The sequence below is a fragment of the Saccostrea cucullata genome, unplaced genomic scaffold, assembly GCF_032062105.1.
Source record: "Saccostrea cucullata isolate Sc308-1 unplaced genomic scaffold, CSIRO_AGI_Scuc_v1 ctg344, whole genome shotgun sequence".
Classification (NCBI taxonomy): domain Eukaryota; kingdom Metazoa; phylum Mollusca; class Bivalvia; order Ostreida; family Ostreidae; genus Saccostrea; species Saccostrea cuccullata.
Window position 1 is genome coordinate 527,805 of NW_026933830.1, and position 27,150 is coordinate 554,954.

General features: G+C 33.3%; 1 protein-coding gene across 1 annotated transcript; it reads left to right on the forward strand.

Annotated features, from left to right (window-relative positions):
• The first annotated feature begins 238 nt into the window (after nt 1–238).
• Nucleotides 239–26,902, forward strand: LOC134239429 (leucine-rich repeat-containing protein 74A-like). Its single transcript, XM_062721613.1, has 14 exons — nt 239–391; nt 844–1,078; nt 1,162–1,251; nt 1,688–1,884; nt 8,598–8,705; nt 13,838–13,931; nt 16,320–16,369; nt 16,533–16,614; nt 19,175–19,260; nt 19,816–20,010; nt 21,291–21,386; nt 21,630–21,893; nt 24,306–24,391; nt 26,133–26,902. Exons 1-14 carry the CDS (start codon nt 338–340, stop codon nt 26,875–26,877), a joined length of 2,382 nt encoding a protein of 793 aa, XP_062577597.1. The 5' UTR covers nt 239–337; the 3' UTR covers nt 26,878–26,902.
• Nucleotides 26,903–27,150: the final 248 nt, after the last annotated feature.

Sequence of the window (27,150 nt, forward strand, 5' to 3'; positions counted from 1 at the left end):
TAGATTCAATTCAAAATAAAGCGAGTGAAACGGACTGCTTGCTACACATGGCGGCGCTCTTTGTCTCGACGACATTTAATTCATTGTTTTGATTTAATCAGCATAGTTTTCAATTTTCCGGTTGCACTATAAACAAATTATAAACTTTCAATATTCTCTGTTGAAAAACTAGAGATTAAATTTCCAATATGAAAACAAGTGAAGTAATGATTAATAATATTTGCAAACTGATGTTATTTTTACAGGAAACTTTAAAAATCACAATAACGACGTAATTGAAAACAGTGTGGGACATAATGTTTATAAGCCAATGGAGTTAATCGAGTGAATTACAGTAATGTCCATGCGACTTCCATCTTCCAATTTATTTGGGGCAAATGAAGCACCGCAGGTAAATATAATGGATGGAAGAAATATTTCTTGAAACCAAGATTTAACACTTCATAATCTTACATTTATATTTGAGTAAAGTAGATTAAAAATTCACCTGCATTTAACTAACGTCATTGACGGTTCATATGCTTATTTAAAATTTAAATACCCAGTTCAATTGTTTAAAAAGTCAATGCCGAAAAGTCACTGGTATTTTTTTGTTTGAAAACGAGAAATCTGTACTATTTCATTGTATTATGGTTATTTTTTTTTTTACTTCTTTTTCTTCTTCTTTTTTTTTAAACAAAACACGAAATCGTCCATTTCACAGGAACAATACTATAATACATCTTCATTTAATTTATTTTCAATAAGTATTTTTCATTAAGTTTTTACCAATTTTCGAGATTTGCAAAAATAAATCTTTTTCCAGCATAACATTATTTAATGATCTGTGCATTACTTACTCAGTTTGACACATGGAACCTGGCTAACAGACCTGTTATCTGCGAGTCCTACACCCTAACCACCAAATACCGCCAGTGTAAGAACCCCGTCACACGGAGATTTAAGGGCGTGCTTGGCTTTAAGCGGAAGCGACGCCCCGAGTCTCGTGCTGAAAGCGAGGGCGGAGAGTCTAACCACAGTCACGGCACGTCCGACATCGACTTCGACAAGGAATTCCCAGACGATTTTGATTACGATGGTATGCTTTTTTGTGGACCCTTATTTCTAAGCATTAACTTAAATTTACATAATTATTCATCTTTAGTTACACAATCATTATAGAAAAAGAAAACAAGGCAGAAGAAAAATTATCGAACACACCCAAAGTTGATGTCTTGATTCAGGATCCGCCCCCAGAATCTGTGACTTCAAGTTTGTATCCATGTATATCTTTTGCGGTGTCGGGAGGGATATAATTTTCCCTATGCTGTGCTGGTGGTGGTGTTTTCTTGCAATCCTCAAGCTTTAATTAGCTCTTTCTGTTTGGCTTTCTTTTTCTTACAGTGGAAATAATATTCATTCAGTGCATAATATTTTCCATGGATTGATTAAATACATTTTTTAGGAGAAAAGAGACTTGGAGTGGGGATGACCAATAAAATATATCCAGATCAATAATCTTCTGGCAAGCCCCTCCTCCTTCAAAAAACATTAAAAAACTTGATATTTTTACTGTTGTACAACAACATACATGTAATTTAAAAAATATTCCTTTAATGGGAGACTCCATTGAATCCTCTGTAATGAAATATATTTTCTCCATCATAGTCTCATCATTTTAAGTAAAGTTTCCTTTCACTGATTGCAGCCGACATACAAGAGGATACAGACCCCAAGACCGTAATCAAACGCACCCCGTGTCAGGAGCTGTACATCAGGTCCTGTAAGTTCCTTGACGTAATTCCAGCGTCAACGTTCATACGTCATCTGGGGGATGAAAAAATCCAATTACGTCATCACTTCCTCGGTCCAGACGGAACAAAAGCTTGCTGTATGGCTCTTCTGGTATGTTCTGATACTAGATAGTAATTAGCTCACCTGAGCCTAAGACATCCTGATAGAAGTTGTCTGACGTCTCGTCTATGAAGCTTATATTATTGTGGGGGATTGTCTCAAAGAATATCAACATATTCATTGGCATCACAACATTCAATAATGTACTAGTACTTTTCTACTGTGGCCTTCACAACTGCCAATACATGTAAATTATATATCAGAGGTTTTTTTAAATTAAAAGGTAGATTGGAAAGACTCTTCTGATATTTGCCAAATTGGCCAATCAATAAAACGTAAAGATAACGATCAGTGATCGATATTAAATATATATAAACAATAAAACCTGTCTTGGAAGGGTGAGCATCTCCTGTTGACTGATCACAACCACCCGGACTGGCCTGAGCTCCATGTATTCAGCAAGCAAGCGAAACATTAAAGATATGTATGCCGTGTTAAACAGTATTTTTGCACAGCTGAAACCGAACAAAAATTTCTGGAGTATGATGAGCTACCAAAAATAAAGCATTCTTGCAAATTCGACGAAATTTTATTCGGTATTAACAAAGTACTGATCAGGAAAACAACACGATATTCTCATGCATATTTATAAAGGACTGACGTTTATCCTGGATCTGCGCATGTGCGCGGGAAAAGCATCGCGAGAATTATCAGGTCAAGGAAAATATTTTTTGTGACGTCTGTTCAGTGAGGGACACAGATAGACCAATCAGCTCAATGAGTTGCATTTATGGGTTACTACATAAAATACTACATGTGTTTTTCAAAAAGGCTAGTTTTTTAAATCGCTCTCAGAAATACTTGATGCATTATGTACATTATTATCAACTAATCCCATGCTCATATTTGCATACAAATGATTAACAATGATTAAAATTAAAGTTTTCCACACTCCATTGTACAGGTCCGTTTGTTTAGAGTTTCCCCGTGCTGTACTGCTAGTGGACATTTTCGGTTGGGTGAACATTTACGGATCTTCAGTATGGAGCGCATTATTCGCAAATGATATTTTATGTCAAGTACAATGTATGGAAAGTAATTTAAACTACTATGTTTACATCCTGAATTGGATATCGTCAATAATCCCTTTTGGTTTTTTAATATGAACTACATAACATATGCAGATGAAACTTACATACCATACATCTTGCCTTCTTAGAAATATAGTTGGGCTGATAAAATAAAATTGGTCGAGGAATTCCTCTAAAAACTATTCCAATTTGAGGGCACAACAAGCATTTCGATGAACACCATTAAGAAAAATTAATTCAGGTAGGTAGCATCGGTTTTTTTAAGTGGGTGTGGGGATAGAACAGTTCGAATAAAAATCAACTAGCTCGAAGAAATCTGACAAGTAAAATAGGTTCCAATATCTATCAGTACTAAATTTTATTCATTCACTGCAATTTATTGCCAAACTCCAAATTTCACTTTCAAATTAGCTCGAGCCAATGCTGATAACCTACTTGCAAGATTTTTTATATTATTTTCAAGGGGTCAGAAATACTGTGGTTCATATGTAAAGAATATAATTACATTATTTAGTAGTATTCTGGTTTTGGCATTCAGTATATTGTTCAGATTTATACATGATATTCTGTGGAATACTTTTTGTTGTTTTGAACCATTAAGAAATGCAGAATCGAATGTATCTAATAACCATTTTGATTGATCAAATTATATCATTTGTTTGTATTGGTTATTTCATTTTGGCACAACATGGTTTCCACACTTCTTTATCCATAGTCGCTGACAGCTGTAGAAGTTCACCCAACCGAAAATGTCCATTGAAAAGACAATTGCACGTGATTATTCCTCGGTACAAAAAGCAACCAACTCTTAGGTGCTCTCAATATTGACAATCCCTAACTCACGTGTTTGTAGTAAAAACGTAGTAGACCATCATGCTTTTCGGTTCATTCACGAGATTGGACCATTGTTTGCTGTAAACATGCGAGTCAACGTGATCATGAATATTTCAATAAGAGGCGGTCCGACACGGAGAGAAAATAATTTTTACCGAATAATATTTTATAACTTTTAAAAGTGATGGAGTTCAATTGTCTTATTTGCAGAAAGTATATAACTTATATAACTTGATGAGACACCACATATATTTATTACTTTTAAAATAAAACACTAATACGGCATATATAGCTTTAGCAGTCAAATTTAGTATAAAAACCTTAGACAAGTAAGCGAAAATGCAGCTCTCTGATGAGTTATATTTACTAAAAAGGGCGTTGAATTTACAAGGATATTGAGAAGTCTGCAATATTAACAAATGAAAGTGTAAAATGCATTGTACTTAGAGCAAGCTCTTAAGAAGCGAATAAAGAGAAATAAACACAATAAGGTTACCATATAAATAAGGAAAGTTGACGATAGAAAAACTGATGTATCGATTGTCATAAAATGCAGTTGTAAGTTGGCCACATAAAATATAATGGACATTTATTAAGGACAGATGATACAAACATTTTTTTTCTTTGGAGGGGACTTATATCATGTCACAAGTTTAGAAAAGTGGATAATTCTTAGAATTTTTCTCTCCTAACAAGTGGAAAATGAAATAGACTTTGAAAATATTAGTACTATTTCAATATAATTACAAATATGGACAAAACACACTCAGTACAGGTTTACAGATTAAAACAAATTTCAGAATATGTTACCTTGGTGCTAAAAGTGTAATTTAAACTTTAGAAAAATATACCAAGCCAGGTGAATTTTATTAAGAAAAGCAAAATGGTAAAAATCAGCCTATGTGTTATTGCTGATTTTTTTTGTCATTTTGTATTTCCTCATAAAATTCACTCGGCTTGGTATATTTTTCTGAAGTTTATATTATACTTTTAGCACTAAGGTAACATATTCTGAAATATGTTTTCACCTGTAAACCTTTACTGTGTGTTATTTGTCTATATTTGTTTTTTTTATTGATATATTACTAATATTTTCCAAGTTTATTTCATTTTCCAGTTCTTAGGAGAAAAAATGCTAAGAATTATCCACTTTTCTAAACTTGTGACATGATATTAAGTCTATTTCAAAGAAAAAAATTGTTAGTATCAACTGTCCTTAAATATTCATACATTTAGGAACACCCGTGTTTCGTAATCGATAATAAAGCTTCCATTAAGTTGTATATACTTTGGAAAGGGAATAGGAAACACAATGAATTAAGAAAAAAGCATGCTCGATTTATAATAAAAGGGAATTTCATCCTTCTTTCACTTTTCCATCGGCTGCAATACACCAAAAATAGAAAATATCTGATTTCAAGAAAATGATTTTGCACAACTATGTGTCTTTTTATTGATATTTTTTTTAAAATCTTTAGTTGAACACGATTGATATTACAAGTCATGTAATCATTGTCAACGTTAGATTGAAAATAAATAAAATATGTGTATAAAAAATAAGGGAATAAATGAAAGATTATCTACATGTATTTCATTTATAAAACTATCAATTTGATCTACCTCATAATAACTATCATGTTTTATCAATTTTTTTTATTCACATTTAGTGACAAAGAAATTAAAACTGTGAGACATAGAGAAATAAGTAATCAATAATACCAGTTTATATTTCAACCTAAACATTTCTACTGAGTGAGTAGTTTTTTTTCAAAGTAATTACAGTTTGTGTATTTTTAGCGATTAATGTTACAGTGATTATTTCATTGCTATTGAACACCGTGTAATTTTCTCTAAATTAAGATAGCCAAAAATAACAAGTGGCTTTTAAAGATTCTATTTTCTTACCGACTGACTGGGTATCTCCTGTCTGTGTGACGTCATTGCTTCTGTCCGCCTGTCACTACAAGACTGTTATAATCTGTCTTGGACATTAACCAATTATAGTTTCATCTACGGTGTTCGATCATCGTTATAGGATATTTATTCATGCAGTTACACTATTTAAAGACAGTAAAATGGAAATGTTAAAATCAATTAAGTGATAACAATGTCTCTGTCGTATGTTGTTTAAGTACATCTTATCAATATCGACGTAAAATATTGTTTCCGAAAATTATTTAATTTTTTTTAATCATTTCTAAACCAAATGCCGAACTGAAGAAATTAGTTTTCTTATATCTTAGCTATAACATATGCATAATCAATGGCGCCAAAGTGCGTAAATCTCCAGCACTTAGTAATTTCCCGCTAAGACCGATCTCCACAATAAATGGAATGTTCAAATTCTTGAAACAAAACTAACATCAATCGTGTCGTGTATTTTCTCTTACAGTACCAAAAGCATCTTCATGTTATAATTCACTCTGGTTCTACATATAAGTACACTGTACTCTGATGTTGAAAGGATGCTGGAGTTTTTTTTATAGACAATTCACAAGTTTTTATAAGGTTAAATTTTCATAGCTTATTGAAAAAAATATTGGTTCATATGGGGATTCGGTTTTGTCGTTGTAGATGAAGTGGGTTACTTAGTATTAGAAATTAAATATGAAAACATGAATTCATGGGTCTCGTTTCGATAAACTAATTCCCAAATATCACTAAATTGTATGAAAAAAGAGATAACTTCAACTTTTTTATTGACAGGGGTCTCTGTCTACTAATATATAGTAATATATTCGAAAACTTCTACTTGAGAAGAAAACACTCGCCGTGGTCTTCAACTTGACATTTAGAAAAACCAATGGCGTTTTATCAATTTTTAATATAAAGTTACTTCCATTCATCGATTTGATATATCCCAGGAACTCAAATTTACAGGCACCTCAGAGTCTGTATCACATGTTTAATTATTTATCTAACTCACTGTAGACGACAATGACCAACCAAAATAAACTGTATGATAAATGAGATTGCTTCAGTTTCTCCATCGTCAACTTCCCTTATTTTATATAGCTATATTATGATAACCTTAATAAGTTACCTAGATTTTCAAACTTATTCGATACCTAAGAGCATGCTTTGAGCACGAACAGTTTTTATATCTAGACAAACTACAGGCCAATAGGTTAAAATTTAATTTTCATTCATTTGATGTAAGAAAAAAGGGATTTCAACAAAATGACTTTATTTGTCAAAATTTGAATTACGTTAGAACGTTTTTGACAGTCATTTCAACGACCTTTTATAGGATATGAAATAATTTTTTTATCCAATCAAGTACAGTGTTACAACCAGAATTAAATTATATCGACACAAACTACAGGCAAAAAGGTTAAAGTTACAGGGATTTCAACATCATTTATCATTTACCAGATGAGAGTATGACCTTGTTTGTAACCCAACAGTAACTAAATCATACCAGATGTATGACCTTTGTTAGTAACTAAGTTGACTACGAAATGGTTCAAGGCTAATGTACCGTCAACAAGGGATGCTAACTCATTCTGGTCACCTGATCATGCCTCTTGGATTTCCAAAGTGTTCGTGTTTTATGCCATGTTCACTGATAAGTATTGTATGAAGACTTAAAAAATATAGATTATTGAGAACTAAGACAGCAGCATTACATAAATCGATCGTCGTCTATAGGTGATGTATTTTCCTCCTGTTGTGATCGTGAGAAAGTTCCATATGAACAATATTTTCATCTTTCTGTTTTTATATTACATTTTCTATGCCACCATTGTATTTTCTCCTTTTTATTGACAACCTGAAATGGGAACATCATTATAAATGTGATGAAAAGAATTGGAGCTAATTCAAGAACCTCAAAATAACTATATAAAATACTGCGGAAGATAATAAACTTTTTAAAGAGTATGAATTAAAAAAGAAGGAACGGTTTGGGCTTTATTGTGCCCTAAAAATTTCATGTTCTTGAAAAGTTATGAAATTGGCTTTAAAAGAGTTGAGTAGATGAATATGATAAATCATTAAAGAATACCGGTATGTCATGAAGAAAGGCCATTCTGGAAATATGAAATCATTAATTTGGTACATTTCTAAGTTTAATGCAGTAAAGCCTCAAAATGACTCATTTCTGGGCTTATTTTTCTTTAGAAAACAGTGTCTGCCACCGTCATCCGTGGACTTCAATTTTTGGATATATTATGTAAAATGCTTTAAAAAATCACATACCTCAAAATCTTTGTGGGAGATGCATGCTGAGCATGAAATGTTTTCTGAAAGAAAATTCCACTGAAAATTGATGTCTTCTGCAACTTTTAAAACATAATACGAGAAAATGCAATTTAGGAGGTCACATGAGACATGCGATTTGTGTATTCTTACTGCATGGAATTTGAACATTCCTATGATTCAGAAAGATTTAATTTTAATTTCATATATCACTTTCATATTTTAGAAAAATGCAGGGCTATATTTGTATTGAAACTGTACCTTGTTCTTGCTTTTAAAACTTTATACGGATAGAATAAAATTTAAAAAAAAATAAAGATAAAGAACAATAATCAATCTGAAAATTCATAAACAATAAAAATATTCAAAGAGGGCATAAAACACACATCCCTGGAAATTCCACAGGTGAGCTCAGCTGCCTATAGGCATCCAATGTTCACCGGTCACGAACGCTATTAGCCATATGCTTTGATCAGATGTCTGTTCCGTAGTCAAGTTAGTATAAGAAAGGAATAATAACTGGTATGAAAAAAGTCATCTAAAATAAAGTAGTACTTCAGTCAGACAGATAAATAGTAACTGAAAACCAAGTCGATTAAAGTAACCATCTTTGTAAATTTATCTGTTATTTTGTTACAGAGTAACTCCACAGTGACGTCTCTGGATTTAATGGACACCAATCTCGGAGCGGATGGTGCTCGCCATATTGCTGATCTTCTACGAGAAAACCACTTCATAACTGAACTGGTATGTTATAGTTACAAGATGGATCTGTTACCTATATCTTACATAAAAATTACAACAGATCTATATCACCCAGTGAAGAGTTAAAAATTCTAGGATCACGATTAGAAAGTATTTGGTCAATAGAAATCTTGTTTTGATGAACGAAATCTTTCAAGCCTACAATGTGCTAATATGATTGCATGTGACGGGATATTTTTTTTTTATCAAGACGTGAATATAGTCATGGACATCTATTTTTCCAATAAACAAATTTTACAAAATGTGTCTTTTATTTTACTTCTGCCTTACTTCAATTAACAAGATCTTTCCTTTTCACTTTCTTACAAAACTATATATGGTTTCCTTGAAATGTTTAAAAAATGGACTACTGAATACAGGGAAATTTTCGCCCCCGTTTTACTATATGAAGAACGGCGCTCAAATTACACAGCATACTTTCTTAAACAAAACTATCACTAGGCGAATTTAAACGGGGCAAAATTGTTTGCAAGTGCAAAAGGGCGAAAATAACACGGGGCGAAAATAACCCTGTATACAGTATATGAAGAAGCTAAAACAAGATTTTACCTATTTTTCAACTGCAGAATATGCTAATTTTTGTGATTATTGATGAATTTTGGATTAGAAAAATAGGGACATTCTTTCCTTATGGATGTAATGACAAATTCGATAGTGTTGGAATTCTTTCCTGTTAATATAAGTAATATTCTTAATCACAAAAGGGTCCAGTCTTGTATTCCACCATATATCTCAAGTTAAAGACTACACCTTGTATTTCCTACAAATATACATTGACTATTGAATTTACTTAACATGGCCTGGATATCTAGAATCTTAAACATAATCCTCCATCGTGTTCATGTTCTTCTTCACCCTGTAACTATAGTCCTGCTGAGTAGTATATAGTATCCATTTTACTAGGAGCAAAATAAAACCATCCATCCTTCTGTATTCAGTGAATTCCAGAAGTGAAAAAAAGAATTATCTAGATTACATGATTAGTACCTACTGGTCCCTGCTGACAAAGTAGATAACATTGTCTTCGTTTGAAAAGCTTATTATATAAATTGTATTTTAGAACTTGGATTGAATTCTACAAGTGGTAATCCAACTTATATTTATAGCTCCCTTTCTAGGGAAGAAATTCTTCATATCTATATGTGCATTTTTGAATATTTTTAATATCTTAAAGCACCAAAATGAATTTGAACTACCACATCTATATTGGATTCCGAAACTTCATAAAAATCTTTACAAACAAAGATACATTGTGGGTTCAGTCAATGTTCAACCAAGCCTCTTTCGTTACACCTCACTAAGATATTAACAGTAGTAAAGAAAAAAAACTTCAAGAGTACTGTGCAACAATATATTTAACAAGCTAATTCAGAGAATTCGTGTCCCCCGCAGAATGGACTGAATATATAGAATTATTAAATGTATACATTTTGAAGCAAATAAAATACATGTATGTCAATATGCATATAAAGATTTGATTGCTTATTCTTTATTATGTGTATAGAAGATTTTTTTATATGGAATGTTTATCACACTGTAATGATGATTTTATAACCTCATAAAATTTTCATTTCACATGCTGAATACTATCATTTAGTAAAAAAAAAAAAAGTATTTAAAAAAAAAAAAAAAAAAAAGGACCGCCCGCGATTCGATCCCGGGACCTCTCACATTCGAAGCGAGCGACATAACCAGTAGATAACATTGCTTTAAACAATTGGAAGTATATGAAAAGTCACATACATGTATATAAATTGTCAAAATTTTACACAATCCATGGTGTTTGATTTATTTAGCCTTTATTAAACAGTTCTAATAGATGTAACAAGAACATAAAGTCCGCCGAGAACCTGTTTTATACGCAATAACTCTCCTCATGCCCCTGCGCTAAAAATAGCGACATGTAATACTATAAATAATAATACAAACGGGGCGGGGCACTTTATATAGGGAGTTTTGGTATAAAATTTTGCATAAGCTCAAAATCTTTTGAAATATCGGAAATGATAAACTACACACCACAGAATGTATAAATTTACGACCTTGAACTTTGACCACCTCAAAATCAATATATTCATTAGGCCACAGGGAGTTGCTATATAAAATTTCATTGCAATAGATCAAATGGTTCTAGAGATATCGTGTGGAAACGAAAGTGTTTTAACAGACAGAATTTGCTTATTTATGACCTTGACCTTTGACCTTTTGACCTCAAAATCAATAGGGGTCTTCTTTAGTCCATAGGGAGTTGCTATGCTAAATTTCATTGCAAAAGCTCAAAGGGTTCTCGAGATATCGTGTGGAAAAAAGCGTTACAGACAGACAGAAAGACGGACGGACGGACTGTGCAACAATATACTTTTCAAGCGGGGGACAAAAAGTGGTGTAAATCAGATTTGGATACTTAAAACTTCCAAGGAACTTTTGGACAGTTTGAAAGCACAAGATTTCACCAAAATCAACAGCTTAAAAACTTACGACTTTTCAAATTTATACACAACCACTCCCGATAAATTTAAGTTCAGGCTTTTTAATACCATTTACAGCTTCTTTTTTCAATAAAAATGGAACTCATAAATTTACTTACCTTGTCATTAGTCATTTGCAAAGTTATTTTGTTAAAACACATTCTGATTGCACACACAAGTACTCTGTATTTGACACCAAAAAGATGCTTAAGTTTCTGATTGACAATATCTATGTTGTTTTTGGAGACTTAGACTTCCAACAGTCTATTAGAATTCCCATGGGTACCAATTGCGCCCTGTTATAAGCAGACCTAATTTTGTATTCATATGAAGCAGAATTTGTGCAAAATCTTATGTGTGAAAAGAAGAAAACACTTGCGTTACTGTAATGGACTATTTTTATGACCGTGTTTAGGTAAATATCACAAAATATTTATTAATAAAGCAATTCAGAGACTATGTATGGTAGTGTACACACCGTGCGTCTAGTCATTTATAGAAGATTCGCCTATTCGCCTTATTACCGCAATAAATAATTATTCTACTCAGAAATAAGCTTCCTTTATCCTTTTCAGAGTATTTTCTTTTATAATTGTCAGTTAAAAGTAAATATCAATGAAAGCACGCAGAGCTAAATTAATCAAAGACCGGCTGGTAGCCTTGGACGATATGAATTTTATTAATTGTTTTACTATTGATGATTTCTTTGCATAGTGCGTTAGAACATAAATTTAAATATAGCTGTAATACTTAGACATAAAATATTATACATGTAATCACAGGTGCTTGAGGACAGGACCCCCCCCCCTTCGATATAGACCCCTGGGCTTTTTCGATTTTTTTCTTATAAAAAATCTTTCATTGCCATATTTGTGATAAGATCTATACCAGCAAATCGAAAAATTACCTAAAACAAACGTTCTATTAAATCTACCCTACATTCTCTTAATTTACATATAGAGAGGGTAGATATTTTTATAAAATGTAAGTTTAAGCAAATTTTCTCAATTGATAGGATAGATTATATCACAAATGTGTCATCCGTATATAATTTATTTGAAAAAAGTCTAACAGGCCCGGGGGTCTGTATTGAGGGGGGGGGGGTCCTGTCCTCAAGCACCTGTGCATGTAATATGTTTTAAAACACTAATTCTCAATCTATTGATTTATTATTAATTCAAAGCAAAAATAACGAAATCAATGGAATTTTTCATAAAAAAAAACTGATTTGATTCTAAGATGTTAGAGACAACTGCGTCAGCTATCTCTTTTCGCCCCCGCACGACTGATTTAAATAACGACCAAAGGGACCTTCAAATGATAAAAACAGGATAATCATTTTCATCTCGGATATAAATTCAGGCGCGTAGCTGCCTATACGCAAGTACGCAAGTGCGTACACATCATTTTCAAAAAAAAAAAAGAAAAGAAAGAAAGAAAACAGAATAAAAGAGAAAGATTTATTCGGAGAAAAAGAGGCACTATCTGTCTTTCAAATTATTTTACGTCTTATTGTTTCTATTCAAATTTTGTTCAGAATATATCGTTATAATCAAGTCTTTTATAAATTGAATTCCAAAATTCTTGAGTAAGAAAATATTGTTGTATCAAAATTTCAACTGTAAATCCGCGTAATCCTGATTATCCGGAGAAATGCATGTATTTGATGAAGGAAAGCAATCTAAGTGACATTGATTTAAAGAAAAAGTTACAAGGATTTTGGACGACTACACAAGAATAACTGTTGAAGTAATGAATAAATACCGATAAACAAAAAAAAACAAAAAAAAAAAAAAAAAAATTCAAATTATTGAACAAAGTAAATATAAATCATTTATGAATATCTTATTTTACTGATGTTACCAGTTTATAGAATTTAACTACTCTCACACTGTTTAAGCTAACAGAATATAAAGGTTATCAAAAGACCCAAACCCCCGTTTATATTTTGAAATACTTTAACGCCAATGATAACTTATTAAATAACTTCTCTGTTTAATCTTGTCACACTTGGAAACTTTTTTTCTAACACCAATATATTCGTAAATTAATTTGATTAAATTATCCTTCTCTTCCTGAAGTATCCATGGAAGTATAACTTAGCTAAGTGTTTGCTTGAGAAAAGAGCTGTAGCGTGATTTCTTTTAAAGAAAAATGACTGAAACATTTCGTAAAATCCAGGAGCTTCCGGATGCTTCGCCCATTCCCCACCAGGGCTTCGCCCTGGACCTACTGGGGGCTTCAGGGTGGCCCCCAGGCCCCCGACCATTTTCTGCGTACACTTCATTTCAATGCTGGCTACGCGCCTGATAATGGTAAATCATATACGTGGGCAAATCTGAATGTTTTGTTATAATTCATATTCTTGCTATCGATAACAATCGGTACTAAAGGACAGAAAGATAAATAAGAAAATGATCAGTTGTTCTCTGTCAGTGCGACTTAATTATACCATAATCAGATAATTATTTAGAATTTGTAAGTACAAAAATTCTTAGACCTCATTACATCAAATTGCTAAACATTAAAAATGTAATTTTTAAAATTTGAATTTGACCTTTTCTCTTAATCACAGTGACATCTTTTCTCAATCATAGTGACCTATATTCTAATTCTCAGTGACCTATATTTTCATTTTTTTGGTAGTCGGTGGCAGAAAACGAACTGGGCATAGAAGGCATAAGGCCAATTTTGGAAGTTGTGGAACAACTAGACAACATTATCAGTCTCAATCTCTCAGGTGAGAACTAATCATAGTAAAATAATTCAATTTTTGATATAGTGAACGCATTGTATTCTAATAAGATGAAGCTATGGCCTACCTGTGCAAAAAAAGAAAGATGTTACAGTAATTTAAAGGCCAATACAAATTACACTGCACCAGATAGAAGGTGTATGTTGCAAATGGATTGATAAAGAAAGTTGATCCCCCTGCCTAATTATTTCCAATGTAATCACTTCGGGGAATAAACCAGAAGAATTTCAATCTATTAATTTATATAACGTAAATTTAATAACATTTTAAGATCAAAGCATGTCTCCAGATGGTTTATTCCCCGAATGGCTACTCGGAAAAAACAACAAGTAATTATCACACTCGATTAAGGGGCCCTCTAAGGGGTACAGGTAGACTTACCTGTATGAATAATCTACCAGAATTTAAATAAAATAAAATGGATTTTTAATTCATTTTTTTATTTGAGCACTAGTATGAATAAATATTTTGTATACGGTACACACTTTTTTAAATATATAATTTTACAAGCACAAAACATATTAAAAACTATAAATTATCTTTAAGTTCTATTGTTTAGCAGCACTGATTTTCACAGTATATATTGAATAGCACTATTTTACTTTCATATCACACATATTTACAATTTATTTAGTCCATCTCCATATGTTTCATCAGAATTACATGTAAGGAATCACTATCCAAGGTGAAGACGTTCAGATGTAGAATCTGTATAATTTTGAAACATAAACTTATGTTTTTTATGATGATTTAAAAAAATGTTATGATAATTAAAAATGATAAATAAATGAATTAAATTAGACAAAACTTTATACAAACACTTTATTTATCATACATAAATATCTATATTATTTTAAGAAAAAAAAATAATTTGTATTGATTTATTTAAAAGAGTTTGAAAATGTAGCACAAAAAGGGGATAACAATTTGTAAATTCTCAATCAATAATCTAATTTATCCTGTTATAATATCTCATGTAGGGAGAGGGCGATTTAAGTTTTTAGAACTTGTGCCCAATCCCATTGTATATTATTTAGTAATATGAAATATAGTAATATAGATTAGAACTCTACAATAAATCATTTATTCCCGATACCGTTAGAAAGTGGAATTCCCTTAGCCTAAAAACAAGAGAGGCAACTTCTATTAAAATTTTCAAAAACTATCTTCAAAATAGTAATGTTAAACCTCAGAAATATTTTCTTATGGAAAAAGGTTTTTGAACATAACTCATACAAGATTAAGACACAATTGTATTTTAAAGTCTGATTTATATCGCTGTAACCTAATTACCAGTCCTAATTGTTCTTGTGGACTACTAGAAGATACATATCATCTGTTTTTTGTTTGTAAACATTATGTAAAAGCAAGAAATTCCTTAATGAATAAGCTATTGTCATTAAATTATTTACATATTATAGATGTACATTTAATACTATGGGGCGATGATTGTTTAACTTTCGAACAAAATGCTGAACTTTTTATGACTATTCAAACTTTCTTAAATGAATGTGGTCGTTTTTCAAAATAAGTTTTTTCTCAACATCTCAAATTATTTTTGTATATTTAAAGAATTTATTCCTATTTATTGCTACAATGTATACAATGTATATAGTAGACCATATGTATATATGTTTGGCAATTTTACAAAATGTTATATTAGGAGAGGACTATCTAAGTTACAGAACTTGTGTCCGATCCTTTTGACTTTGTCAATAAAATATGTTAAAAAAAAAGTAATATAAAATATGTTCAAATCAATCAATACTATTGAATAGTTTGGAAAAAAAATAATAAAAATTTTATTTCTCTTAAATCTTAATTTCATCTACTTATATTTATTTATCTATTTTTTATTCAGTATATTTCGGAAAATAAAAAAAACTCTTAATTAAAATAAAATTGAATGAATATATCTGATTTATAAAATATTGGTTATCCAGGTAAACACAGGTAAGTCTACCTGTACCCCTTAGAGGGCCCCTTAATTGAGTGTGATAATTACTTGTTGTTTTTTCCGAGTAGCCATTCGGGGAACACACCATTCTTCTACCATTAACTTCCCTTAGTTGTCTAGCAATAGACCATTATCCCTACATATGGGGTTAGTTCTTCCAGTAGTTTCAATGCAAGAGCATTTTTTACGTACGAAGAATTTTTAAATCGAGACAAGCTACTGACAAATAAGTTAATGAGCGAAGGAATTCAGAAATCCGCAAATTCTATTGTCGATGCATTGGCATTTTTACATAATTCACTCTATTGCTAGGTCCAATGTTGACTGACATATTTCAGATATGTTAAGACTTGATAAAGTCTTAAATTTTGATGTAACTTGACAAGTAACTAATATAAAATACTTGATTTAAAAAGGTACTGGATTAAAGGAGAAAGATGCCGAGGAATTCCGAGGAATATTTGAGGTAGGAAACGTATCCATTATGAGGTCTACATGCATATGTTTTCATCTTGGAATGTTTTTAAAATTTCATTTTTTTAGAAGTTTAAAAGAGATGCAGTTTAATATTTATTCTTTTACAGCATTGATTATTTTGACTATTGTGTCTATGACTCGTGTATTCATAGGAAACTCAGCATCTAAAGCGGTTAATCTTGAGTCACAATGAGTTCCGGGAGATTGGCGGAGAAATCTTCGGAGAGCTGATCGGTGAGTTTTGATTGGTGGTCCCAATACAGAACAAAAGAAACAAACTTAAAACGATAGTTTCAGATGTATAGATCTAAGGTCATAGCAAAGGATATGATGATAAAGGGTCATTGCTTAAATAAAGGTGAATGATTTATCTTTCAATCATAAAAAAGATAAATGGTAAAATATTAAACATTTGTTGACTGGGTTCAAAGGCAACGTGTTTTGTCGGAACTAAGAACCAAATTGTTTGCCTGAGGCGTAAGCAATTTGCCCAAAACACAAGTCAATAAATGCTTTGTTATCCCTTTTATTTTTTATTTTGACATTTCATAATGTAAACTTCCATTATACCCGCACTACCGTAATTACGGTTCTGTCGAATTTTAATAAGATAAAGCTGACCCCACCAACCCTGTGACGCAAATAGTCCTACATCTCATCGACAGGTCCAACATCTCACTTTGCGGTCAAAATCGGCTTTTTTATGCCCGCTCAGTGAAACTTTTTTTAGTATCGAATTATAAAGGACACAATATTTGAAGGTATAACAAAAGTGTTTATTATAACTATGTTCTTTTAATACATTAAATGAAGGGTTGTTATAGCTGACTTTTTCATACTGATTGTAAGGCCATTATTTACACACTGAGTTATCCATGGATTTTTTCCCGTTATTTTCCGATCATGACAAGGAACACACGGCGGGTGTGACCGGTCAGCAGGGGATGCTCACTCCTCCATGGCACCTGATTCCACCTCTGATGTTTTGAATGTCCGTGTTTGCTCCGTTCCTATTTTGTAATGTTTTGATGGACTTTTGAGCTTGAATACTGTTTGTTGTCTCCACGTATTTCAGATGTGACAAAATCAGATAGAAGAGTTCACTTTAAGAATTAACTCAGGAAACATAGCGTTATGAAGGATTGTTAGAGCTGACATTATATAATAGTAATTTGATACATAGAAAGAAATAGACAAAAATGTCCTTCATAATTTAACGTTTACCTTTTCCTTACAGCGATAACCTAATGGACTTTACAAAGTTATAACAATATACTAGCAGACCATTTTTGTATTCATATGAAGCAAAATTGACTAAAATACTTATGTAAGGAGAATATGGAGATAAAGAACAGTGATCGAACCAAAACAACTAGTAAACAAACAAAATCTGTGAAGAGGGCATAAAATGGACCCTGAAAATTTCTTAGGGGATCAGATGCCTTTGAAGAATAAACATCCCCTGATGACTGGTAATTTTCCATAGACTAAGGTATTCATCAGGTAGAAATAAAGCAGTATTAAATGAAGACATAGCAATCAGCAATCGGTAATTCATGCCTCACAGTTGGTCCAGTACGCAAGAGCATGCTCTACATACGAACAATTTCTAAAACGGGGCAGGCTCTTCACAAGCAAGTTTATGAAACTAGAATATAAACATGCAGTCTTTTCAAAAGTTACCTCAACACAATTTCTTTGATTGATATAATGACCTTGTTAGCAATAAGAATCTATTTCCAGAAAACCCCTGGGTGGCAATTTCTATTGATTTTTTTTAAAATTTTATTCAATTTTATTCTCTTTAAATTACAAATGTTTAATGATAGCATTAAAGGTGTTTCTTTTTAGCTCACTTGAGCCGAAGGCTCAAGTGAGCTTTTCTGATCACATTTTGTCAGTCGTCCGTCCGTCTGTAAACATTTCACATTTTCGACTTCTTCTCAAGAACCACTGGGCCAATTTTAACCAAACTTTGTACAAAGTATTTTTGGGTTAGGGAAATTTTTATTGTTAAAATGAAGGGCCAAGTTAACTCACAAGGAGAGATAATCAAGAAAAGAAAAAAATAGGGTGGAGTAATTAAAAAATCTTTTCAAGAACCACTGGGCCTTAAAAGCTAAAACTTATGTGGAAGCGTCCAGGGGTAGTGTAGATTCTAAATTATTAAAACCATGACCCCCGGGGGTTTGGCGGGGTCACAGTAGGGAATCAAAGTTTTACATAGAAATATAAAGTAAAAATCTTTAAAATCTTCTTCTCAAGAACCACCGGGCCAGAAAAGCTGAAACTTATGCGAAAGAATTCTGGGGAAGTATAGATTCTAAATTGTTCAAATCATGACCCCCGGGGGTCGCTCGGGGCCACAAATAAGGAAACAAAGTTTTACATAGAAATATTTAGAAAAAAATCTTTAAAAAATCTTCTTTTCAAGAACCACTGGGCCAGAAAAGGTGAAACTTATTTGGAAGCATTCTGGGGTAGTGTAGATTCTAAACTTTTCGAATCATGACCCCAGGAGTTGGGCGGGGACACTATAGGGAATCAAAGTTTTACATGTATAAATATATAGGAAAAATGTTTAAAAAATCTTCATCTCAAGAACCACTAGGCCAGAAAAGCTGAAACTTATGCCAAAGCATCCTGGGGTAGATTTAAAATTGTTCAAATTGTGACCCATGGGGTAGGGTGGGGTCACAGAAGGTATATCGAGGGGGAAATCTGGTTGTAAAAACAGCATGGTCAAAGCTACTCATGTGAGCGATGTGGCCCATAGACCTCTTGTTTTATTTAGGATTCAATGATACTTTGGAAGTGCTTGATCTCAGCTGGAATCATCTACGTAATAAAGGTGCTAAAGAACTCGCTATAGGACTCGAGGTAAGCAACAGGTGAAAAATTATCCCTCTCGAAATCAAATTTCAATGCCAGGCCATTCGCATGATCTTTAATGAAATGTCATCTTTATATTCATACTTATTCATATCTTTCACAAGAAAAAAGTATTTTAAAGAATACAGTATTGAAGAATTGGTGGAATTAATTTTACAACTGATTGATATTAAGCTGCCCACATATTGTTAACATTGATCGGGAATGGTACTTTTGGATATGCCTAAACATATTTTTCCTTAAATAAGCATTTAATTATACTTCTGTGCATCGCAACAAGTATAGTTATTTATACGCAGTGTCCACTTTTATTATATACGTATATAAGGAAAGAAATGTTATTTTATAACATGCACTATTCTAGCTGATGCATAAAAATTATTTTTTTGCAAAGATATGTGCATGCAAGTTATAAAGTATGTATTTGAATTTACGTGATTGAATGAGGTTGAAAATCAAACATAAATATTTTTGATAAATTTACCATTCTGCCTCTAATATAACCTAATGTTTACATGGACTTTTTTATTGTTCCCTTGTAAGGAAAACAAGGGTTTACGGGTGCTGGACGTGTCATGGAATGGTTTTCATCTGGCGGGCTGTAAACAGCTGGCGGAGGCCCTGGTAGTCAACACAGAGTTACAAGAACTGAACCTGAACTGTAACAGGATCAACAAAGACTGTCTGGAGAAACTCCTGAAAGGATTCAAACAGAACTCCACCCTCAGAACACTAAAGGTGAGAAGAGGGGGTCACAGAAAATCAAACAGAACTCCACCCTCAGAACGATCAGGGTAAGAAAGGGGGGTGGGTGACAGTAAATCAAAGAGAGCTCCACCCTCAGAACGCTCAGGGTAAGGATGGGGGTCACAGTGAATCAAACAGAGCTCCACCCTCAGAACGCTCAGGGTAAGGAGGGGGGTCACAGTAAATCAAACAGAACTCCACCCTCAGAACGATCAGGGTAAGGAGGGGGGGGGGAGTGACAGTAAATCAAACAAATTTTCACTCTCAGTACGCTCAGGGTAAGGAGGGGGATCACAGCAAATATAACAGAGCTCCACCCTCAGAACGATCAGGGTAAGGAGGTGGGTCACAGTAAATCAAACAGAACTCCAAGGTCAGGGTAAGGAGGGGGGGGGGAGTGTCACGCTCAGGGTAAGGAGGGGGGTCACAGTAAATATAACAGAGCTCCACCCTCAGAACGTTAAAGGTGAGGAGGGGGGGTCACAGTAAATCACACAGAACTCCACCCTCATAACGCTCAGAAGGAGGGGGGGGGTCAGAGTAAATCCAACCTCAGAACATTCAGGGGGGAGGGGTGTTACAGTAAATCAGATAAGTATCGATTGAAAACCGATAGTAGGAAAAGAAGCATAACTCTCAACGAGGACTGAAAAAAATTTACAGAACTCTCCAAACACTAGAGCCACGTCTTTGATCTCTAATGCTGTAATCACTTGTTCCACAAGTTTGTCTATCACCATTGTTTATTTCTTTTTTAAAATGCATTTTTTACAGTTGAAAAAAAAAGATATTTTTTTTCAAAACATAGCTTAAATGTCAAAAGTAGTAAAAAAAATTAAGTTTATATTATTTACTTGAAACATTAGATCGATGATTTTAAAAACAAAAGAATTCGGTAATAAAAAGTCAATTCAAAAGAAAAAAAAATTGATACACAAGAATAGAAATTAAGCGTTACTCATTCTGTTTGTTTAGTTAATGAATATGTTGTGAAATAGAAATCAAAATGAGAGGCCTTTGTATATTTATTTGAATGCTTTACTAATCAACTGTATTTTTGAAAGAAAAACTGTCATGAAAAAAGCGCATATTAGAATGTACGTAAAAATGTCATTATAGAAATAAAAAAAAACACGATACTGCCGTCATTGGTCTTTCAAGTTATAAAATCTAATAACACGTGGGTGAACTAGGTCTAATCGGGCGTGGGACTCAGTCCCGTATCAAAGTGATCGGTATCGATCTCTGATAAAGCAATGTTGTTTTTGTAGTTGGCTTGGAATCCTATTACGTCACCAGGAGCGCAGTTGGTGCTCAACATGTGCGAGGAGCGCCCGGATGTAGGACTGAAGGAAATCGATATACACGTGAGGCGCTACTTTGGGTCTGCATATCATAGCAGATATAGAACAAATCCTCATCATAGCTAAACCCATTATATCAATGCATACTACAATGCATATATTGACATATTACTTGCATGATTATTCCACGCACCTGTAAAATCCATGAGATTAAATTAAGATTTTTTAAAAATAGAACTTTAATATCAAATTACAAGAAAAAAGTCATAGAAATTAATTAAGCCATGCCTCTGGTTGTTAATTTAGACTCAGCTGGTGGAACCGTCGTTTACGGAGGCGGCACACAAACTGGACTCGGAGCGGGGGATAAAAATCCTGTATGGTATGGTGCGGGGTCAGGACCCCCAGGACGGAGACCAGGACGAAGACGGGTTGATTCAGGAGAACCCCACCTTGGTCCTGATGGAGTTCGCGCGCCTGATGGGATTCCGGCCGGTGGATCTACTGTCCACGTTTGACAAGGACAAGAGCATGTCACTGGACAAAGCCGAGATTAAAATGGGACTAAGGGTGAGACATAATTAATTAAAATGTCTGAAGAACTTAAAAGAGAAATTTGAAAACAACCAAAATCAATAACATCAAAACGTACGACTTTTTAACACTTTTAAATAAAATACTAAATTAAATCAAAGTCAAGGCTTTTTGATATCATGAACAGCTGCTTTTGTAATAATGATGAAATTCGTTATTTCGCATCTTGTAATTGGTCATTAGCAACATTATTTTGTTGAAATCATTGTTCATACAGAGATCCTGATATTGATATTTAAAAAAAAATATTTTAGGTCCTAACTGATTGACATTATCTATTAAGTTTTTTTTTATACCTACAGACGAATTCCTGTATTCATTTTAAGCATAATTTTCCTCAAGAAAGGACTGTGATACCATGTTGATATCACGTGACTGAGAGAATTTTTTTTTCTCTTTTTGTTTTGTTTTTTTGGCATCCAAAAGTTGTATAGTATGTCCTTTTCTGTATTATCAATGTGTTGATTTCATGGTTTGATGTCTTTTCTAGTTATACATGGTGTTTGAAATGGAAATTTGTTTTTTTCGTGAATGTATCCAGAATAACCTCGAGGTGTAGAAATGTTGTTTTCTGTAAAGATAAAAGCCGAGGCGCTAGCCGAGGCTTTCATATTTCTAACAACATTTCGAGACCGAGGAGGTTATTCTGCATCATTCACGACAACAAGGACTTTATTTCTATTCTACCATGTATGGTACAAACGCTAAATTAAGGATAATCGTTTCCTCCATAGAGAAACAAATTAGGTCACCATGTCTCGATTACGCTGTTTCATTTAACACCAGAGGTAAAATTTGTTTGCTTACCTGTGTATAGAATGCAGACGATTTGAGCTTTCGTTACATTAAAAATAGCCTTTTTAAATTACAAATATGTTCGTAATATGTATTGATTAGTTAAAATGAATTCACAATATATGTCACAAATCTAGAGACAGATAGATAATTGACAACAAAAGCTCCATATACACTTTATACAATATTTTAATCAGCATATATTCAAAAAAATTTTTGAGTCAAAAGTATCCAACATTCTTCACTTTAGTTACTATGGCAACAAATCCTAAAATGTTATACTCCAAGTGTTTTCCTATCATTGTCCTTAATAACTTACTTAAGAACCTAATGCTTAGAAATTTCTGACTACCATTTTGTAAGTTTCGCAGGATACTTGAGACTTTTCCTGTTTTATATCTGGGTTTTTAAAACCCCCAAATGCATATCTATTTTTATTTAAAGTTGCATTTAAATAAATGTGTCTTTTCAGAACTACCATTTTGTGTTAATTAGTGTCCACTTCTTTCCCTCTTCCTTTCAGTCAATCTTGCAAACTTTAACCAGCTCTGAACGTCAGTTGGCTATAAATGCTATGTTATATGCAGAAATTCTTAACTCAAATTTAAGATTTCTAAATACACTTGATACTCTTACCGGCGTTGTTACAATCATCCATTTCCTTAAACTTGGATCTAACTTTCATGAGGTTTTCTCAATGATTGACTTCACTTTGATGTTGTTCTCATCTATTCTTGATTTTTTTTGTTTTGAGGGGGGGGGGGGGGGGGGGGTGGGCAGGATTTAATTTTCTTTCATCTTTACATTATAATTTAGTTCAAACTCTCTAATTATTCTTAATATATGAAAACTAGACAGAAATTTCTGGTCTGGATATTTTTCATCATCACATCCTGTACAAGATTTAGGATATAGTTCTTAATAATAAAAGTTTAAAACAAATTTTTGCTGCAAGTTGTACTCCATTTTGAAAACAGGTGAAATAAGGCCATTACTGATTATATCATCAGTTACTTCATGGTATATTATAATTTCCCCAATACTCTGCTGTAACATCATAATTTTAGATCAAAATGCTTACCTATAGTATGGAAATTTGTTTCCCTTTCTAGGTATACTGTATCCAGCTGTAATATCAATGTGTAGATTTCATGGTTTGTTGTCTTTTCTAGTTATACTGTATTCAGCTGTAATATCAATGTCTTGATTTCATGGTTTGTTTTCTTTTGTAGTTATACTGTATCCAGCTGTAATATCAATGTGTAGATTTCATGGTTTGTTTTCTTTTGTAGTTATACTGTATCCAGCTGTAATATCAATGTTGTGCATTTCATGGTTTGTTGTCTTTTCTAGTTATACTGTATTCAGCTGGAATATCAATATGTAGATTTCATGGTTTGTTTTCTTTTGTAGTTATACTGTATCCAGCTGTAATATCAATGTGTGTATTTCATGGTTTGTTGTCTTTTCTAGTTATACTGTATCCCGCTGTAATATGAAAGTCTGGATTACATGGTTTGTTTTCTTTTGTAGTTATACTGTATGTAGTTGTAATATCATTGTCTGGATTCCATGGTTTGTTTTCTTTTCTAGTTATACTGTATCCCTCTGTCCGACCGTTGTCTGGATTTCATGATACAAAAACTGGATGTTGATGGCGACGGAGAGATTGATCTTAAGTAAGTAAACTCAGTTGAAGCAATGGTTTGCAATATGCAAATCAAAGTAAGTCGACCTATTTTGAGATGCGAAATATGATCAGAAAAGAGGTCTATGTACTAGAACTTCTTAAATTAGATGTGAAGAATTTGATTTTAAAAAAGCTTATCTAATTTAAGGCAGGTGATGGAATGGAAAGGTAACAACGAACAGTAATCGATCTCAAAAGTCTAACAATAGAAATCTGTGAATAGGGGCAAAAATCTCGAACCCCTGAAAATCCCAGATACTAGAGGAGAAATAAGGTGACTAGGAGACGTAGGCAAGTTTTATACCGATTGTTAGGCCTTTGTTTTTATATTGAATTTCAATACGTAATGTACCTTTCACCTGATCAATACATAAGGTTCACAGCTGGTTCATCATCAACTTGGGATGCTTGCACCTCCTGGACACCTGGTTCCTTCTATTAAGATTTCTATGCTTCGTACCGCGTGTTTTATGCCAAATTTGTTTTGTTTACAGATTCTGTGAGATCTATCACTATACGGTATTTTCACCGTGTTTATTTCTTCAGTTTATATAAACATACATTCATATACATGAAAAGAAAGTAGTCTCAGTGGTCTTGCCTTAGTTGTTTTGTTAAAAAGCAAATCATCATAATTTCTCTCAATAACCAATTGACGTCCATTTTACAGTAGTTTTCACGAGGACCAAGACCATGGGTAACTATTCAGCATGAGATTGATCTTTTGGTTAATAATTGTGTTGCAGCTATAAAATATAATTAGACACCTGCTGATTTTTAGATTCTGTAAACGTTTTGATTATTCTTGTGAAGCACATTAGTAGATTTATATGTAGTTTTCGTCAAAACAGAGCTTTTAATTGTTGTTTCATAAATGACATCATCGCAAACCACCACGTCCAAAATGTACGATTCTCTCCATTCTTAAGAGAGCCATATACGGACTCCGGCCCGTGGCTTGAGACGATGCATAAATAAATGTTGTACCAAACTCTATTGCATTAGTGTTGTATTCTTGTAGGCTTGTTTAATTTTGCAAATATCTGTATAAAAGTCTCTACATGCGCTTGCATATATTTACTTTTTTAAAAATGTAAACTGCTATATGTTACGTTTTCATGGTATAATCTACTTGTTAATTTAACTGATGGGAAAATTTATCAAACATCGTTTTAAAAAAAACAATTTCTGCTGTAACACAATAAATCTATATACATGTAGATATATATATCCTGTAGGAATTGTGTGGTGGGAATCGAGGGATCATAGAGTGTTACTTTGTGGGTGAACTGTTTAATTTGTGTGTCGGGAATCTTGGGGGTATTTTTTGCTGTTTTTATTACACGTTCCTTTTTGGAGTACTCAATATGTCTAAGGTTATGTACGAGGGCGAAGGAGCTCAAAAAGACAAATGATTGTACTTTGTAACTTAAATAAACTCTACTCCTACCCAATATTTAAAGATGTGGGTGTTTTGAGATTAGATGTTATCCAAAGATGAGTGTGTGGTGTTTATCACCACCATTCTAAGGATAGACAGTAATAAAAAACAAATTTGAAAAAAAATTAAAAAAAAAAAAGACCTGGTTAATGTAAACAATATATCTCATGATTTTATTTAATTATTAAGATATAGAAAAAATAAATTATTTCTGTTTTTTTAATACACGGAAATGTTTAATGTTAAATTCTTAAAGATTGGTAAATGGCTTGTATCTTGCTATTGACAGGGAGGTGATGCAAGCCAAGTCAGAATACAAGCTGAAGGAGAGAGAGATGCACAACGCCTCCAAGAACTGGAACTTTGACATAGAAAACACAGACATTGGACGTGTTCGAATCAAACTCCAGAGATTGATGCAGAGGAAAATGGACGGCAATCCAACATTTAGAGCGCGCGTGGACTTGTTCCAAGAGGCACTCAAAGAGGGAAAACTCAAATCCGTGTACAATGACAAAAAAGACAAAGCAAAAGAAAGAGAACGAATTCAACAGAAACGGATGATTAAACGACAGCTGGCAGACGACTCCTTGGATGAAGAGGAACAATCCAAGTTAAAACTCGACCTCGAAATTGTTAGCCAGGAAATGGTGACAGAAAACTCCAGAATCGGTAGCGGATCTAGGAGAGCGAGTGGACGACCAGCTTCCGGACTTCAAAAATTAAAAGAGCATCAAGAAAACAGTGACACAAAATCCCCTAAAACTTCCCGGCCAAGTTCTGACCTAACATCTCGCCCTATTTCCGGACATTCATCCTTCCGACCTAATTCTAGTCGCCCCGGCTCCACAACTCGCCCTAAGTCCTCACAGTCAAGTCAGAGAGGGGCGGGGAATTCCAGCACCACGTCCTCACGGCCGGGCTCCCCTCTGATTAACACAGCGAGGAGGGACTCGAAAAACATGACATCTAATCCAAACTCAGAAAGAAGGAGCGGATCTAATGGAAATGATTGGAAACCCCTCAATTTCTGATTCACTATGTGTGAATTAATTTATTTACAAATAAAGCGTTTATACTGAAAGAGAGTAATAATATTAGATTGAATTGATATCATCATTTCGTTTTTGCTGACGAATCGTGTGTATAATGGTACAATAGAAATAAAATCTATTATTGGGAGGTAAATATTTAAGCCTGCAAAGGACAGTGACACTTAGGGACCACTTTACCCGGCGTCTGTCTGTCCGCCAATCCGGACACATAGCTGTCCTACCGCCTGTCACCCTATGTCTTGTTTCCCAAAT